This window comes from Moschus berezovskii, chromosome 3 (genome assembly GCF_049115385.1).
Source record: "Moschus berezovskii isolate FMDL1 chromosome 3, NW_MosBer_1.0, whole genome shotgun sequence".
Classification (NCBI taxonomy): Eukaryota; Metazoa; Chordata; class Mammalia; order Artiodactyla; family Moschidae; genus Moschus; species Moschus berezovskii.
The window spans coordinates 43,917,042-43,937,095 of record NC_142462.1 but is presented as its reverse complement, the minus strand read 5'-3'; the positions used below and the strand labels follow the sequence as shown (position 1 = coordinate 43,937,095).

Below are 20,054 nucleotides of genomic sequence, written 5' to 3'. Positions count from 1 at the left end.
GTGATTAAAATTCATAATTATGATTGCTATTATATGTAAACTCTATTCCAGAGAGATGAAATAACAAAAACTACAACCAAATAAACATTATTTGAATATGACAGGTATTTCTCATATTCATTTCTTTAGCTTTGTTAAAACTCATGATTATCTTTTAATCTATTCCCACATAAAGAGGGCAAAAAATCAATATAAATGAGTGCAAAGGCAGAAGGACTGATTTTATTTCTCTTTTGACAAGAGATAAGTAGGCTCCTTAGAGAATGTAGAGGGTTCATCAGTAGAAGAGCTCAATTTATTATCAAAAATATAATTTATGAAGAGTTGACTTAGAAACCAAAGAAAGGTTGCAGCTGAAGCACCAGTTGCCTCCAGTCATAGGAAGTTACCCCCTACTCAAACACTATTTTTGAGTCAACGTAATATGTAAGAGCTGGAAGTCCCCAGATGATTAGGTGGCCACAAGGGCACATTCTAATACTGTCAGTGCTTAGTTTCAGTAACCATTCCTTAACACCAGGCCTTAGATCAGATTTTCTGCTCAGAGGTCTATAAGATTCTTATCAATGCTGATTCCTCATCCTTGGGAAACAAAGGGGAACAAATCCCCCTTTGTAATTTGGCCCAACTGTATATATGGTAGCATATCTTACTCTTGCATTCTCTGTAAGAAGATATACTTCAGCTCAGAGTATATTTCATTTAATGTAACTGTGTATTACCACCTTATATTAAAGACTTATTATACTCTCCAGCTATCTGAAATGATTTAACAAAATATCTGAGTTGAATAAATCTACTATACCTTAGCTGGCTTATATTTGGAAAACAATATGTTTGTTTGTTTGTTTGTTTCATTTAAAAAGCCCATTTGACAAGCTCTTTTTGTATGTTTGATGTCATCTATTAAGTTATCAAAATATATGTGTAATTTTTCAATTTTATGACCTTAAATATAGGTTAGCCTACAATGGTTCAAATTGCATTATGGCTAAGATACATACTTTTGGGTTTTCCAAATATACTAAATTACTACTGAAAGAAAATAGATTTGTCCAATTTTATTAAATTGATTGTAGAATAGTACATGCAAGGAATTGTGATACACATTACAAAAGTGGTTGCAGATATTCTGTCCAAAAAAATTTTTAAGTTTTTCTACAAAAATACCATATACAAAATTAGATGTCTCAAAAAATATATCAGACAAAGATAAATTAGTGCTTATGGATATAAATAACATGCTAGACATTGTCAGATATGAAAGTTGCTATTTGAGTATATGCCATTCTTTCTGAACTGTAAGCTTTCTTACCTATCTCTAAAGAAAGCATTCTTTCCTGAGATGAACAAAAAGTTTAGTGAACAGTATTCCCACCATGGCAGCGTTACCTGAGAAGCAGTGTTAAAAAACAAAAGTTCATGTGTACACTGTATTTTGTGTTCACAGCTCAAAATGAAGTAAAAATGTGGCTTAGATCAGTTAATGTATTGGATTACAATTCCTAAGAAGGGTGTGGTGAGAAGAAACAGAAGGTGGAAAAAAAAATTTCCTGATGAAATATCAGCATTACTAACACAGGTGTAAAGTGTGACATGGATGTGAGCAAAAATCAAACAAACCTAAAGATCAAGTCATTATGTTGTTAACACCTTAAGCAAATTCTACGTACAGAATAGCAGAGTAATTAGAAACAGAGGCAGGAAAAAATGTCTCTCTCTCTTCTTACACACACACACACTCATGCACACACATACACACCCATAGCACATGGCATGGATGAAATTTACCTCTTGAAAGTGAAAGGGTATGGGAATACTTTTACATTTTCACATTTATTAAGCACCTTTTCTATACCAATGAATATACTGGCTTTGTTACTCATATTGTCTTTTAAAAATTAACATCATTCTTTAAATAGTTATAAATGTAAATGATATAAACTTCAAAAAATAAAATTTATCCCAACAGGCAACCACTATTACCAGTTCCTTTTTTTTAGTTTCTATTCACATATATATGCCAGAAATATGTACATACCCAAATGTAGTATGCTATTACATTGTCTTATTTAAATCTCACAACAAACTAGTGGAACTTGCATGGCCATGCCAATTTGTACAAAGAAACAGAGACTTCAAATAATTTTCTCAATTTTAGTTAATTAATTTGGGGAGTACCTCACTTACTCTAATACCAAGTGAGAGAATATTTTAATGTCAAATTATATTCTTTCCTGAGGTATAGCAGAATGCTAGCTTAGGGAAATAAACCATTCATAAAAGTCCCAAACACTTGAAGCTGGTCCTCATAATATTTGTTAATGATGGAATGACTGATGAAGATTTCAGAAACAGAAAACTGCTTTAAAGTTGACTGTTCCTTTCATATCATGGAAGTGTGTGTTTGTTTGTGTGTGCATCTATGTGTTTTAGCTGCTCAGTCATGTTCTACTCTTTAAGAGCCCATGGATTGTAGCCCACCAGGCTCCTCTGTCCTGGAACTCTCAAGGCAAGAATAATGGAGTGCATAGCCATTTCCCTTTTCAGGAGATCTTCCCAACCCAGAGATCGAACCCACATCTCCTCGTTGGAAGGAGGATTCATTACCACTGAGTCACCTGGGAAGCCCTTTATTAAAGTAGATTTGAAAAATTTACTTTTCTAAGGTCATGTATGGATGTGAGAGTTGGACTGTGAAGAAAGCTGATCGCCGAAGAATTGATGCTTTTGAACTGTGGTGTTGGAGAAGACTCTTGAGAGTCCCTTGGACTGCAAGGAGATCCAACCAGTCCATTCTAAAGGAGATCAATCCTGGGTGTTCATTGGAAGGACTGATGCTAAAGCTGAAACTCCAATACTTCGGCCACCTCATGTGACGAGTTGACTCACTGGAAAAGACTCTGATGCTGGGAAAGGTTGGGGGCGGGAGGAGAAGGTGACGACAGAGAATGAGATGGCTGGATGGCATCACCGACTCGATGGACATGAGTTTGAGTGAACTCCGGGAGTTGGTGATGGACAAGGAGGCCTGGCGTGCTGTGATTCATGGGGTTGCAGAGAGTCGGACATGACTGAGTGACTGAACTGAACTGAACTAACTGAAGGTGATTTGAAAACTTTGGAACATATTATAGGACTGGGGGACTTAACTGGGTAACTATGCATTGCCCAGGAAAGATTCATATTTTCTAGTTATCAGCTTAAAATGCAAGGCAGTTTGGAAAGAGGTTATATTAAACTCTTACAGATTTCATAAACCAAAATCTTTAAGTGGTCATCTGGTTCTAAAGCTTACCTCAGGTTAAAACTGCTTAAAAGAATGATTGGGGATATAAAAGTATCTGTCATTAAGATCCATCTAGCCAGTTTACAAGTATTTTGAGCTAAAAGCACAATTATTCTTCCCAGTATTGGGGAAAGAAGCATCCTGGAACCGCCTTGAAAATTTCTTCTATGTGCAAAATTGAGGAGAGCATATTTAAAATCATTTGGCTGGAAAGCTTTCCCTCAAACCATTTTTTAAATGTACAGTGTACAATCTGTTTATTTCAGTGACTTTTATGTAAAAGTTTGGGAAGTGTTGTAGAAAATATTTATGTTAAAAGAACTCTATTAAATTACTAAACAATAAAAAATGCCAAGAGGAACCCAATAAGGGGAATTAAATTTACTGTGAGAGGAAGAATTTATAGCATAGTTTTAAAAGAAGCAAATAACCTCAATAAAGGAAATCACAGCTTTTGAATTAACATGGTGCTGCAAATATTTTGAGGGATTTTACTATGTATAGTATGGCCTGCTCATTTTTCTGCATCCTGCTATTCAACTGATTCAGAAATTAACTTACATTGGCTTGAATCATCTTCTTTGTCAATAGGCAGTAAATTTCTCCGAAAATTATTCAATAACTGTACAGCACTGGCTAGGTGAGATCTGGGCTTCCGTTTAAAAGTTGCTTCTCTTTTTAGCCATACCTCCTCTCCATGATTCATGCAACTTCCCTCACACTCTCTTCTTTTTCACAACCCATTCAGCTTTTTCAAAGAAGTTCTAATATAACACCAAAACTGTGGCGTTTCATATTCTTCGTGAACATTGTGTAGTTGCATACCATATGAACTATGTAATACTTACTTGTCATCATCCTTTCTCAGTGTAATATTAAAATAAATAATCAAGAAGATCCCTACTGAGAAACATGCCACAAATTAAAGCTGTTCTAGGTACAATTTTATATACTGCTTTCTGAGAAATCTCTCTTTTTGCTTTCAGTGTACAATTTAAACAAGTATAGGCTGCAAGTTCAAACAAAATAGGACTCCCCTCCATTGTTTAAGACACTTTTCAAATTTCTGTGTGTGTACTTAAGGAAGTTATTCACACGTAATCACTAGGCCATCTGTGAATAGGAAATTATAAGTGTGTTACATCTGCTGCATTCCTTCAGGTCTTAAACTTCTGCTAAAATGCTCCATAAATGGATCAAATGGACTGAAATTGTCTGCATTTTGAAAGTAGAAGAGATAAGTCATGCTATAATGGTCTAATTCTTAATAGAAAAGGGATCAGCGAAAGGATGATAAACATTAGAGAATACTGGAAAAATATATTTTCATAGTTAAGGCTGTAGACAGTATGACCAGAGTCTTATTTTGTTGAACAGAGGAAAAAAGTTATCTTTTAAAAGAAAAAGAGGGAAAACTTTATGGACTTACTATACAACAAGTCATATCCTAAATTTACCTTTTAAAAATTTAGATATATTATTCAAAATTCAAATATAAAGTTTATACCTGAAAAGTTTAAATATTATTGTTGTTGTGTTATCAAATAATTTCTATATTTCAAAAGAAAAGGAAACAAAAAGTTACATAATTTCTACATGATTATTTAAAAATAGAATCTTCTATGTTTCAGGTTGCTGGCATACTCAACAATTAAAAGAGAAAAAAAAGAAAAAAATTGTTTAATGATGATACACTTTTTTTGTATAATTTAATCCCAGTAGAGTGCTTAAAAGAATGTGGAAAAATTCTCTTTCAATACAAACTAAAACTTTTTCCATCTTCTACTTCTATCCTTTTGAATTATTGCTAAACATGCACCACCTATCTGCAATATTTAAGAAAAAAAGGAAAGAATAAAATTAGAAAGGAAGAGGTCAAAGAAAAGTATACAGGAAATACATAGAATGTTTTGATTTAAAAAAAAAAAAAAAAGGAAGAGAGAAAAGCCCTAGTTAAAAAAGATGAGCACACAAGAACTTTGTCAAATCAAAGTAACATAAGGGGGAATCTAATCTATCAATTGTATTACCATTTAGTTGTATTGTGCTGATTAAGTTGTCCAAGTGTTAAAAGTGTTACAAATCTTGGGGATACAATTAACAATAGAGAATGAATCTCAATCTTTTTTTCTGACTTGTCAAAATTCCCCCTTTGAAACACTTCTTTCAAATAAAGAAAATCAAAACTATATTTTTACAACACAAAAAACTGTAAATGTCTAGTGGAGATGTGGGGCTTCCCTGGTGGCTCAGCAGTAAAGAATCGGCCTGCCAATGCAGGAGACGCAGGTTCAATCCCTGGATTGGGAAGAACCTCTGGAAAAAGAAAATGGCAACCACTACAATATTCTTGCCAGGGAAATCCCATGGACAGAGGAGCCTGCTGGGCTATAGTCCAAAGCAAATGAGACTTAGGTACTAAACAACAACAGTGGGGATATATATGATTGAGCAGTCAATTTTAAAGATACTATTAAATCATTTTGATTAAAAAGAATCATAGACTAGATAGTACAAAAATCAAAGCAGCATTAGTATTTGTACTCATTTTCAAAATATTTGAAAATATCTCAATTGATATATTCTGAATATTTTATGATTAATAAAGGAAAATATTGGTATATATGAAGAAACATGAAATCTATTATCTACAGAAAATTTACTGTTTAATTGATTGCTGATTAAGTACCTATTAAAAGAGATGCCGTCAGCAGTTTAGGGTCATATGGGCTCTTCCCACGGCCATTTTCAAAATGTGAGTCTTGCAGCTTAAAAATGTTGTCCTGTAGAAAAGAAAAAGAATTCAATTTATTTATAATAAAAGTATTTTAACATTCCAGTTAATTAGAGAGAGGTTGAGCATTCTTCTGCACTATCAAGGTATATTATTATTTGTGTAATCTTTAGAGATGGAAAAATAACTTAAGTGGGGTAAAAATTAGATATTATTAGACAAATGTCTATTTAGCTTGGTGGTTTTTAGTGGTATTTACCATGTTGCAAGTAAGTGTATAAATGAATCCTAAAGGACAAAGCATGATGTGATGAGTAGAGTGATCATTTTATCACATAAGTATGCCAAGAGCTACCCTAATTGCTCTTGAAAGAATGTTAAATTTGAACAAAATGACTCCTTTACTTCCTTCAAATAGAGGAAAAACAGCAACTCAGTATATTAGATGTCTGTAAGAAGATACACTATCTCACATTTCTGTATGTACTTTCCAGAAGGAAGTAGTCATAGAAGCCAAATCCTCCACTGTGTCATTCCTAAAACTCTGATGCTTACAAGCTTCTCAAGCATTTTTAAATTAGTCACCTTGGAGGTGGAAGGTACCTGAAACTATCCTTATCAATTTCTCTAAGTCAGAAATATCAAATTATTTATTAAGACAGGTATGCCTGGAGATAGAGTCCTGAAGTCAATAAGCACAAAGGTGACACATTTTATCACAAGGAAGTCTGCTCAGTTGAGGTTCAAGCACCCAGAAACTGAAGTAAACATTTGACTATGGTAGGAAGTATGCCAGAGAACACAAAAACAAAAGCCTTAATAAGGAGGTAACAAAATAAATCAGGCCTAAGACCTTGTCCTCAAATGTGAGACTTCTATATGACAGTGGAATTAACTGGGGGTTTTTCTGAGCACTCTTTTCAGAAGCAAATAAACGCTCTGGAAATTAATGAGGTCAGAATATGTATGCATTTTCCAGTAGCACATTAACTTGTCTACAGACTGAAATAAGATAGGTTTTTTGGCAATTTCTCTACTGTTCATATAAAAGCATTTTCTATGTTCTTAGAATAATAAATGGTGTTCATTTATGGCCAATATACATCACTTTATTTAACATTTAATATTTCTGATGGAGCTAATGGCAGAGTTTCAAATTATGACTCTTAAAATCATTTGAATTAGGGAAGAAGAGTGAAAAAGGAAGTAAGCCAAAAATATTCTCCATTTTTATTACTGTAAGTGTGCGAATTAACATATCTAAGGAGTACCTCAAGGTTGTATATTGTCACCCTGCTTATTTAACTTATATGCAGAGTACATCATGAGGAAAGCTGGGCTGGAAGAAGCACAAGCTGGAATCAAGATTGTCAGGAGAAATATCAATAACCTCAGATATTCAGATGACACCACCCTTATGGCAGAAAGTGAAAAGGAACTAAAAAGCCTCTTGATGAAAGTGAAAGAGGAGAGTGAAAAAGTTGGCTTGAAGCTCAACATTCAGAAAACTAAGATCATGGCATCTGGTCCCATCACTTCATGGGAAATAGATGGGGAAACAGAGGAAACAGTATCAGACTTTATTTTTGGGGCCTCCAAAATCACTGCGGATGCTGATTGCAGCCATGAAATTAAAAGACATTTACTCCTTGGAAGGAAAGTTATGACCAAATTATTTAGCATATTAAAAAGCAGAGTCATTACTTTGCCAAAAAGGTCTGTCTAGTCAAGGCTATGGTTTTTCCCGTGGTCATTTATGGATGTGAGAGTTGGACTGTAAAGAAAGCTGATCGCTGAAGAATTGATGCTTTTGAACTGTGGTGCTGGAGAAGACTCTTGAGAGTTCCTTGGACTGCAAGGAGATCCAACCAGTCCATTCTAAAGGAGATCAGTCCTGGGTGTTTATTGGAAGGACTGATGCTAAAGCTGAAGCTCCAATACCTTGGCCACCTCATGTGACGAGTTGACTCACTGGAAAAGACTCTGATGCTGGGAGGGATTGGGTGCAGGAGGAGAAGGGGACGACAGAGAATGAGATGGCTTGATGGCATCACCGATGCGATGGAGGTGGGTTTGAGTGAACTCTGGGAGTTGGTGATGGACAGGGAAGCCTGGCATGCTGTGATTCATGGGGTCGCAAAGAGTCGGACATGACTGAGCGACTGAACTGAACTGAACTGATGCATTCCTTACATTGGTCTGTACTTGATAAATAGCTATCCCCTAGCAATGACTGTTCCTTGCTGTTTAGTCACTAAGTCACATCTGACTCTTTTGCAGCCCCATGGACTGTAGTCTGCCAGTTTCCTCTGTATGTGGTTTCCCCCAGCCAAGAATGGGTTGCCATTTTCTTCTCCAAGGGATCTTCCTGACCCAGGAATTGAACTCGTCTCCTGTATTGGCAGGTGGATTCTTCACCACTGAGCCACCAGGGAAGCCCACTGGTTGGTTCTTTAGCTGACTTCTAAAATTTACAATGTGAAAATTTTATGGGGTTTCTCAGAACTGCATTAAGTTGTAGAAGGAAATGGAAACCCACTCCAGTTTTCTTGCCTGAGAAATACCACAGACAGAGGAGCCTGCCAGGCTACATACAGTCCATGGGGTCACAAAGAGTCAATACAACTGAGCAACTTAGTATGCATGCATACACACAATAGGAATGGCAGTGAGTTAGGAGTCAGGCCCAGTTGGGCCAATGAGGTGAGCTCTTGTCTTTGATGGGCAACCAATATCTTGAAATTTAGGTTTCTAAAAGTTAATGTTGATAAGGATATTTAATCTAAAATGTTTATTGTGATGATTAAAGAACTAGAATAAAACATTTTTAAAGCAGCAAAATAAAAAGGCACAATTTATTCTTAATCTATTAATACTCCTCATACTAAAGCAACAAAAATATGAAAATTTAACAGAAGTTTTTACCATTGTGGGCAAACTTTCCTAGCAGAACTTGAAATATTTAAAATGTTACATAAGACACCAAATTGCAAACTTATTTACAAAAACACATTTGTCATAGGTACTTGAATATTAAAATTATGGTATGAAATTTCTTGCAATATACTAAGAAAAAGCATAAGCATAGAAGTTTAAAAAATATCTAGATACATTTTGATAAAAATTAGGAAACAATATAAAAGAAATATACTCAGTAACTGATATATACTCTACTGCCACAATGATAGAAAATATTAAAAACTGTCTGTGTTACTAATCCTCAAAGGTTAGAGGAAGCAGCAGTTGGAAATGATACTGTGACTAAAAATATAGTTATAAATATACATATAAATTTCTTGTCCTCATAAGACATTTTATTATACTGACTAAGATAGAGGAGCTATCCCTCAAAATATGAGACACCTGATGACTGGGGTAATGGTCCAAGATGATAGGACAATGCCAAGGAATATGAGAAGTACTTGCAGCATCGTGTTTAACATTTGATTCACAAGATAAAGCATTAGACTTCATAGGAAGAAAGGTTAAGCATGTCAGTTATGGTTTAAGAGAGGAAAAACTATACGATGGTATCAGGTAATGTGTTCAAAAGCCAGCTCCCTTTTCCTTTCCTTCCTTCTTTCTTTAAACAGAACTCTTCCCCAAATTTCTGTGTTTCTACCATGTAATTATTCTATTCTATGATTCTACTGAAGAGTAACACTGAATTTCTTTTCCAACCTAGTGATATGGAGGTTTGGAATAATTATAATTTGATTTCTGTGTAGTAAAGTAAAATATATTTCTTACATACAAATATTTGTAGTGTAAAATCCATACCTGTTACACATAATAATGAAGTCTGCATAGTCACTCTATCATGTGCGACTCCTTGTGACCCCATTGACTGTAGCCTGTTCATGAACAGGACTCTATTCATGGGGATTCTCCAGGCAAGAATACTGGAGTGGGCTGCCATTTCCTTTTCCAACTAAGGAAGTCTAAGGTTGTTGATATCAGATATTATCCCTGGCCACGCCTTTTATTATCTGGGCCTCAGGCAATCCCTAAACCATTCTGAAATTCAGATTCCTTTTATGAGGAGAATAGGAAAATCTCATAGGGTTGATTATGAATATTTATTGTAACAATGTATATAAAAAACACTTAGAATGCCCGAAAAATATTTATTAATTTTTTTTCATTGTTTGTAGTTACCAAAATAAAATCGTTCTTTCCTATCATGCTAGAGTGGAAATGCCTGCCTATATTTTCATCAGTGGAAATTAAGACCTGTGTTTAGAAATATGATAATACTTTGGACTACCAAAATGCACTGAAAATTATTTTTCCCTATAACTAGACCAGAGTCCATTCAAAAGCTTTTTGACAAAAAAACATTAATTATAATATGTATAAAACTTCTCAATTAAAAAAATGTCTAGTCTTTTAATATATCTGATAAACTTAATATGATTAATATTGAGAGACACCCACTGCTGTTTCTGTTATCTTATGAGTGAGACCTAGTATATGCGTGAAAATATTGACTCCTTGGAAAAGAACCTTTGTTAATATAACTGTACATTCTATGTTGTCATATGTAGCAAAATACACAGACAACTGTCTGGCTGTACTTGGCAGGCTTTTTGAAACCTGATTGCTATTCAATGATTCTCTGCTTTAAAGAGTGTTAAATAGATCACATATGCAAGTAATAAGAACAGAAATCTTAAGACCAATGTATACAATTAAAATTGAATAGCTTATACGTCTTACTTGGGATGAAATAGTTTTCATTTTTAGTAATATATGAACAGAAATCTAGCTGCATGGATTCTAATTGCTTTAGCAGATACTATGAATATATCATATGTTATTGTACCATATTTTATTACATGATTGCATCAGTTTTCAGCAACTATTTTTAGCTTTCAAGTCCACTCTTTCCCCTTTGTCTTTTGGATTTCCTGAATGTTATTAAGACTGTGGTGAGGTAAGGTATTAGAGGAAATAATAACTGTGCTAATGTCTAATGCAAAGTTTTATAAATTATAAACCATTGGTGACATCATGGCAATAAATTTACTAAATCTCAATCTTGTCCAAGTAATAAATTTAAGCAACAAAGCTGCAATTTTAGTTGCTTTAGTTAATGATTAAAACATAAATGATGCTTGTAAAAAGGAAACGAAATGAAAAGAAAATAAAAGTATATGCGATAGAATAACCATTTAGGGTATGAAGCTATATAAATTCAAACCCAATATTTGGGCATCCATTTTAAAATTATTTTAAAACATCCAGTATTCTATTTCCTGCTTTTTACAAAGATACTTTGCTTGCCAGTTATAATGAATTATCAGGTATTCCCTGATTGCACCAGTGTTTTCTTATTTCTGTCTAAACTACCCCTAGCTCACCCTTCCTCAAAACCAGAGTGAACGTCCTTTCCTTTAAGACTAAATTCAAAAGTTACTTTCGGAGCTTCCTGGAGATGTAATTTGTTAGTTTCCTTTCCTAATTAACAATAGTACACAGGCAATAACAACTCTGGGTAAAACTACTGGCTTCAGCAACCAAGGGAAATAATAGGATTTCACAAGAAACATTGTGGCATACTATATTTTACCAAAGGAGATCAATTTGTGGCTAAAATTCATTTGGAATTTACTTCTTTTAAAAAGGTGACTCTAGAAACTCCCATGGATGGAAGAGCCTGGTAGGCTGCAGTCCGTGGGGTCGCTAAGGGTCGGACATGACTGAGCGATTTCACTTTCACACATTGGAGAAGGAAATAGCAACCCACTCCAGTGTTCTTGCCTGGAGAATCCCAGGGACGGGGGAGCCTTGTGGGCTTCCATCTATGGGGTCACACAGAGTCGGACACGACTGAAGTGACTTAGCAGCAGTAGCAGCAGCAGCAGCATCAGGTCCTTGTTGTGCAATTCTAATAGCCACGAGCTCTACATGTAGCAATTTAATTTAATGAAAACTAATAATACTATTCCTCAATTGCAATAGCTACAGTTTAAGTGTTCAATAGTCACATGAGACTTGTGAATACAATACTGCAGATCCAAACATTTCCACTGTCATAGAAGTTCTATTGGGCAACATCCTATTAGCAGCAAAGAGTAGAATTGAAAATTAGAGGGTCTCAAGAGAAAGAAAATTTGTCTTCAAATCACAACTGTAGTTGAAAAAGTCCATGAAATCTGCAAGGAAAGATTATACTAAAAATATTAGTTTTGATTTTTATTAGCAACGGGTTGCCCTAAGTAACATTAAATGGTAGGGCAGATGAACAAATACATGCCCTGTATTTTTTCACATTCCATCCTTCTTCCATTTAAATTCAGTTCAGTTCAGTTCAGTCGCTCAGTCGTGTCCGATTCTCTGTGACCGCATGAACCACAGCACGCCAGGCCTCCCTGTCCATCACCAGCTACCGGAGTCCACCAAAACTCACGTCCATCGAGTCGGTGATGCCATCCAACCATCTCATCCTCTGTCGTCCCCTTCTCCTCCTGCCCTCAACCTTTCCCAACATCAGGGTCTTTTCCAATGAGTCATTTCTTCACACCACGTGGCCAAAATATTGGAGTTTCAGCTTCAACATCAGTCCTTCCAATGAACACCCAGGACTTATCTTCCTTAGGATGGACTGGGTGGATCTTCTTGCAGTCCAAGGGACTCTCAAGAGTCTTCTCCAACACCACAGTTCAAAACCATCAATTCTTTGGCAATCAGCTTTCTTTATAGTCCAACTCTCACATCCATACATGACTACTTGAACCATAGCCTTGACTAGATGGACTTTTGTTGGCAAAGTAATGTCTCTGCTTTTTAATATGCTGTCTAGGTTGGTCATAACTTTCCTTGCAAGGAGTAAGCGTCTTTTAATTTCATAGCTGCAATCACCATCTGCAGTGATTTGGTGACCCCCCTCCCCTAAAATAAAGTCTGACATTGTTTCCACTGTTTCCCCATCTACTTGCCATGAAGTGATGGGACCAGATGCCATGATCTTAGTTTTCTGAATGTTGAGCTTCAAGTCAACCTTTTCACTCTCCTCTTTCACTGTCATCAAGAGGCTCTTTAGTTCCTGTTCACTTTCTGCCATAAGAGTGGTGTCATCTGCATATCTGAGGTTATTGATATTTCTCCCAGCAATCTTGATTCCAGTGTGTGCTTCTTCCAGCCCAGCATTTCTCATGATGTACTCTGCATATAAGTTAAATAAGCAGGGTGACAATATACAGCCTTGACGTACTCCTTTTCCTATTTGGAACCAGTCTGTTGTTCCATGTCCAGTTCTAACTGTTGCTTCCTGACCTGCATCCAGGTTTCTCAACAGGCAGGTCAGGTGGTCTGGTATTCCCATCTTTTTCAGAATTTTCCACAGTTTATTGTGATCCAGTAACAAAACTTACTCGTTATTTAAAGTTTAAGTCATAATACCATTCCATTAAATTTTCATTAATTTTGCCCAGCAGAAAAATAATATTTTCTCCCTGGAACTTGTATAAGAATCTACTCATAGTCTCTTTGTGCCATTTCTTACCTTCAACCGTGATGTTCAATACTGCATTTGATTCTTTTCTCAATATTTTTGAGGTGAAGAAAAAATTTTACCATGTTTCTCCCAAATACTAAGATAGAACTTTTCACCGAGTTAAAGCTCAATGAAATAATAAATAAATAAGTGACCATATGACTGAGTAGAAGAGGTGCTATAGAAAAACTACATCCAAGGAATACCAAGAACATAGCCCTGACCTCTAAGAGCTAATGTTTCAGGGATATGACACAGATATGAAAACAACTGTGCAGCAGGGGCCAAACTACAGAATTCAAATATTAAACTTAGTTTTAAAGTGAGATTTAAGAAAGGTAATAGTTTTTAACTGTTTTGTGTTATATATATCACTATTAACAGAGTTTTGATATTTGTTACATAGTTCAAAGGAGTTTATCCTTATGCAAAAGCATAAAAATAAAATTTAATGAAAATGAGTTTAACCTTACAGTCCTTTTGCTTTTAAATCTATTTCTGTTTCATTTTCATTGGGCTTTGTGATTCTTCAGTTATTAGTAATATTAAGCTTGCTAATAAATAGTTACTCCTCTCAGTAGAACCAGCTTCAGGTGAAAAGTCATCAAATATTTCTTTGCAGAACTTCAAAAATCATTCTTATTAATGTTATACCTCCATAATTTAAGGATAACTGCTTTATCTGATTTTTTTTAATTAACAGAAATTACTCTAAGTATCTCTGAGATGCTGGCAAGCAGAACACAAACAAGAGAAGCTTTTGGACTTTTGCTAAATATAATTTTATACTTATAAAAATAAATAATTTCTTCTTAGGATTTACACTTTTATATTTATTTTTAAAACTTTGCAATTTATATGCTTCCTAAAACATATAAAATTAATATGTGCAAAAAATATATACTGAACTGTGACTATGTAACAATTATGTTTGGAATATGAAGGTGAAAGGCCTAATAATTTAACTCAATCAGCATATAAGAAATTACAACAAAAATTACATAACAGTAAAAATTACATACATATGATATTACAATGTTTGTAAGTATTTGGTAGTTATTTCACTTAACACGTAAACATACTAAGTGTTCATAATATCCAAAATTTCATCTATATTTTTTCACTTAATCCTCAAACAACCCTACTATTATTGTGCCAGTTTTACAGATGAGAAACAGGGGTTCTTTCCTATAATACTCAAAGTAATACAGATGGATTAAAATTTGATAAAAGAACTGTCTCTTTTCAAGTCCTTGTTTTTAACAACTATTTAAAAATTGGGCTCTAGGAAAATATTATGCAAAAAAATATGTGAGACATACCCTAAGGTAGTAGAAACTGGAAACCACAGGAGTTCAAAATGGGATAGGTAATTTTATGTTCCAGTATAGAAAGAAAAATTTTAATTGGGTCCTTCAGAAATGTATTTTGGTGGGAGAGTATGCATTTGTGTGTTTCTATGTTTATTGGTTATGAGTGCAGAGGGCAAAAGAAGCTTATAGGGAGAGGGCAGAGTAAAGTACAGGTGCAAATTAGTTCATCTACAGGTAACAGCATGAACAAAATTCCCTCAAATTAGACAAATTTATATGATAAGTAACATAAAGTTGAGTTTATATAATGAAGACTGTATACATATATTAGCAGATAAGGTAGATAAATAAATTTGGAATCAAACTGTGGAAAGTTTTCTGTGCCAAAATAAGCAATTTGCTCTATATCAAGTTACACAGCAATAATTTTAGCTGGAGAACAATAGCATCAAAGTGGTGCAATATTATGATGAATCTGACAGTGATGTGTAAGATGATTTAAGATATATGAGCCTGCTGACAGAAAAAGAACCTATCCTCATAACCTGCTGCTGCTGCTGCTGATTCACTTGTCGTGTCCGACTCTGTGTGACCCCATAGACGGAAGCCCAGCAGGCTCCCCCGTCCCTGGGATTCTCCAGGCAAGAACACTGGAGTGGGTTGCCATTTCCTTCTCCAATGTGTGAAAGTGAAAAGTGAAAATGAAGTCGCTCAGTCGTGTCCGACCCTTAGCGATCCCATGGACTGCAGCCTACCAGGCTCCTCCATCCATGGGATTTTCTAGGCAAGAAGAGTACTGGAGTGGCTTGCTATTGACTTCTCCACCTCATAACCTGGGGAGGAGAAAATTAAGTCTTCTTACACATCACAGCAGTTTAAAGGAATTTTATTTTTATTTTGTGTGTTGTTATGTCAAGTCACCTAGCTCCTTCGTAGCTCGTTTCTTAAGTTATGTCACATCAGAATTCCCTTTGATATTCTAGCAAAGTTATGGATTGTTTGCTCCAGAAAACTGAAGCTAGCATACATATATTTTGTAAGCAATCTTTAGGATTTACTGACCTTATGTAGTCATGGTAAGAGCTTCCAAATCAGCTATTCTTCAAAGACCTTTCTGTTCCTAAATTGGTGTGATTCTTTCATCCTATCCCTCTGACCCTGGACATCTGCTTCTGTTGTTTTTTGGCCCTGTCCTTGAACATAATACAGGGATTATCCAGACTTTTAAAAACTCATTTTCTTTTTCATTTTCTATATACTGTTACTTGGTATTCATTTATTTTTATAAATTCAACTATTGAACTTCAGCCCCAATCCCTCTTCTATTCTAATCATTCAAACTTGGTTTCCTGGCCTGTATGAAATCTCCTATTTTCCGTGGTTATTTCAAAATTGAGAGCTATTAAGAGTCCTTGGCTCTTCAAAAGAATATAAGAGCAATTATGAATAATAAACTCCATAGAAATTAGCCTGTCAGAAAGAGTTATTTAACAATATACATTGTGGGAAGATACAAAAGAAATGTAACACTGGTATCTGTCACTGAGTGCTGGGAAATTTTAAAAGTAATGCTATGTGAATAAAGCAAGTACAATTTTCTGCCCTGCTTGAACGAGGTCTGCCTTTGATTTCACCATGATTTCAGCCATATATGTTAGAATTTTATTTTTCTCTACAATTAAATAAACAAAACATTGTTGCAAGTAAATGACTATTAATTGAAAAATGAAGCTCAGTATAAGTTTAAGAAAAAGCTTTATTTCTGTAAGGATTTTTAGAAATGAGTATACGAACACTTTTTAATATTAATTTTTGGAGTAGTTTTAGATGTATAATATCTACAAGATTTGGTTCTGAATCCAAAATTCAGTCATTTGATGCTAAAATATTTAGAGTCAATAACTGTAATTATTGAATAATTGCCAATACTTTTTCAAATATACATCTTGGAAAGTAAAGTTTTCCTTAGCAAGTAAAGCCATAGAACCAGTTACATGATAGTTGTTTGGTCAAAAAGTATTCTATTTATCAAATTAAATAATAAAAATATTCTAGTTATATAAATATAAATGTAGTTCAGTTAAATATTCATGATATGTGATCAATCTCTAGTTACACCTATACAGACATTTTACTGAATTTAATTTCTGTTCCTGAGGAATTCTTAGGATCCAAACAGAAGGAAGGGTAGTATCATCAGGGTACATAACATCTACTAAGTTCATCTCTAGACTGAATATAGGTAGGAATGTTTTAAAATCATTGATTTCTATTTCTACAGTCTGTTCAAGCAATGCTTTAGTAAAGTGGAAATTTTACCTCTAAAATTAGTCTCCAGAGATTATATGGTCTTTCTACAATTCACATTTTATTCTGCATTTGACTTTGAAGGTGTATGTGGTAAAAATCTAGATTCTCTAATCCACTGTGCTAAATGTTGATTGCAAGCTCAAAAATAAGTTTTTAAAATCTCTTTTGATGTGTCAACATTTTTCCATGAAATGGAAATACTACACATAATTGCATCAAGGATTCAATGAGATATAATGTATATTTTACACAAGGAAGCATACTTAAACCATATAGAAATTTAGTTCATTATAATTTTAATTATTTTAAATTCACTGTTAGTGGTACATCTTTACTATGACAGCATGTTGATAACTCACAATCTGTGATAAGGTAAATGTATTAAGTAAATATTAGCCAAGTTCACTCTCCCAAGTGTTTTGTAGGTATTTACTTTTTTAAGATTACAGTATCCCTTGAAGTCCACAGCGTAATAACACTAATTCTGTAAATGAAATAACAAAGAGAAAAAAAAGACTTGTTTTAGGTCACATAGTGTACAACAGAGCCAGCTAAACAATTTCCGGAACCAGTAGTAAATAGTTGGATTATAAAACTCTTTTTTTGTATTTGATTTGCACACCATGTTACTTTATGAATACACAGCATACATAAAGGTCTGTTATAATAATATCCCTAATTCAACTGTGTATTCCTTGTAATTCAAGCATATGTTAGGTCCTGAATTAATCTTAAATGAATTGACCATGACATATAACACTGTATTTAATATAGTTCCCACATTAAACTCTAAAACAGTAAAGACAAGTAGAGAAAACTAACAGAATTCTAACTTTGCAGAAAAATATATGAAATTACTTTGTTTTCACATTTGTGAAAAATTCATTTCAGTTCAGTCGCTCAGTTGTGTCCGACTCTCTGAGACCCCATGAATCGCAGCACACCAGGCCTCCCTGTGCATCACCAACTCCTGGAGTATATCCAAACTCAAGTCCATCAAGTCGGTGATGCCATCCAGTCATCTCATCCTCGGTCGTCCCCTTCTCCTCCTGCCCCCAATCCCTCCCAGTATCAGAGTCTTTTCCAGTGAGTCAACTCTTCGCATGAGGTGACCAAAGTATTGGAGTTTCAGCTTCAGCATCAGTTCTTCCAATGAATACCCAGGACTGGTCTCCTTTAGGATGGACTGGTTGGATCTCCTTGCAGTCCAAGGGACTCGCAAGAGTCTTCTCCAACAACGCAGTTCAAAAGCATCAATTCTTCGGCAATCAGCTTTCTTCACAGTCCAATTCTCACATCCATACATGACCACTGAAAAAAACCATAGCCTTGACCTGATGGACCTTTGTTGGCAAAGTAATGTCTCTGCTTTTTAATATGCTAAATAATTTGGTCATAACTTTCCTTCCAAGGAGTAAGTGTCTTTTAATTTCATGGCTGCAATCACCATCTGCAGTGATTTGGAGCCCCCTAAAATAAAAAGTCTGACACTGTTTCCACTGTTTCCCAATCTATTTGCCATGAAGTGATGGGACCAGATGCCATGATCTTAGTTTTCTGAATGTTGAGCTTTAAGCCAACTCTTTCACTCTACTCTTTCACTTTCATCAAGAGGCTTTTTTGTTGCTTTTTCTGCCATAAGGGTGGTGTCATCTGCATATCTGAGGTTATTGCTATTTCTCCAGACAATCTTGATTCCAGCTTGTGCTTCTTCCAGCCCAGCGTTTCTCATGATGTACTCTGCATAGAAGTTAAATAAGCAGGGTGACAATATACAGCCTTGACGTACTCCTTTTCCTCTTTGGAACCAGTCTGTTGTTCCATGTCCAGTTCTAACTGTTGCTTCCTGACCTGCATACAGGTTTCTCAAGACGTAGGTCAGGTGGTCTGGTATTCCCATCTCTTTCAGAATTTTCAACAGTTTATTGTGATTCAAACAGTCAAAGGTTTTGGCATAGTCAATAAAGCAGAAACATATGTTTTTCTGGACTCTTGCTTTTTCGATGATCCAACGGATGTTGGCAATTTGATCTTTGGTTCCTCTGCCTTTTCTAAAATCTTAGCATTACTTTATTCATTGTCTGCCCATAACAACATATACTTCTTACAGCTGGATTAAATAGGATTTGCCCTTTAAATTTAAGGGATATGAATTTGTCTGGGTTCCTCATACAAGCATCAATGACATAATTCATCTGGTTTTTGTCATCTTTAAAATTAATGGTATAAACCAAAGTAAACAGAAAGCATATGCATTCATACTTCATGCAGATTATGTTTTTAATAGGAGCTTAATTTGAGTTTATGCAGATATCTCATACCTGTCATGGTGTAATTATTCAGCTATGAATGCCTGTTAACTCCCAAGGTATATAACAATGAAAGGGTAAATTTTATCTTGGCTAGAATGAGAAATTCCAGAACATGAACAATTTACTCTAAAATGCTTTGCCCCAGTGAAACCTGGTAAAGTGAGCTCAGACAAAGAGCAAATCAATAGTTCACAAAAATATGAAATAATGGAACAATTCAATTGATCTTTCCATGTGCATTTTAAGTTCTATGTCCAAAATACAGCTATTTTGCATTTGCCATCTACAATTTCACAAACCATTAGTGTTTTTTATCCTAAATTGTGAAATTACGGCTATTATTTTTCACCACTCTTTTTTGTAAACGTGTTTGTCACATCCATGATTAGATACCAGAGGGGAATTTTATCAACCTAAATATAACTATGTCAATAGAAAGCAGCATATGTACTGTAAGAAGTATTGGAATCTATTCATATCATTTCTTTACATTTCAAGAGTTTTCCATAGATACCATCTGGGAAGAACTAATGCCAAAAGAAATAACAGTTTATTTATATCAAGTTTTGTTTTAGCAAAGCCTTATCATTCCAGTGTT

At 34.8% G+C, this 20,054-nt stretch overlaps 1 protein-coding gene across 2 annotated transcripts in view; it reads right to left on the bottom strand.

Annotated features, from left to right (window-relative positions):
- Positions 1–20,054, bottom strand: part of SEMA3A (semaphorin 3A) — a 267,472-nt gene that overhangs the window by 104,779 nt on the left and 142,639 nt on the right. For both annotated transcript variants that reach the window (XM_088833878.1, XM_055420630.2), the window contains exon 5: positions 5,979–6,072. In XM_088833878.1, the coding sequence (XP_088690004.1) occupies positions 5,979–6,072 (94 nt within the window). The remainder of the gene's footprint in view (positions 1–5,978; positions 6,073–20,054) is intronic.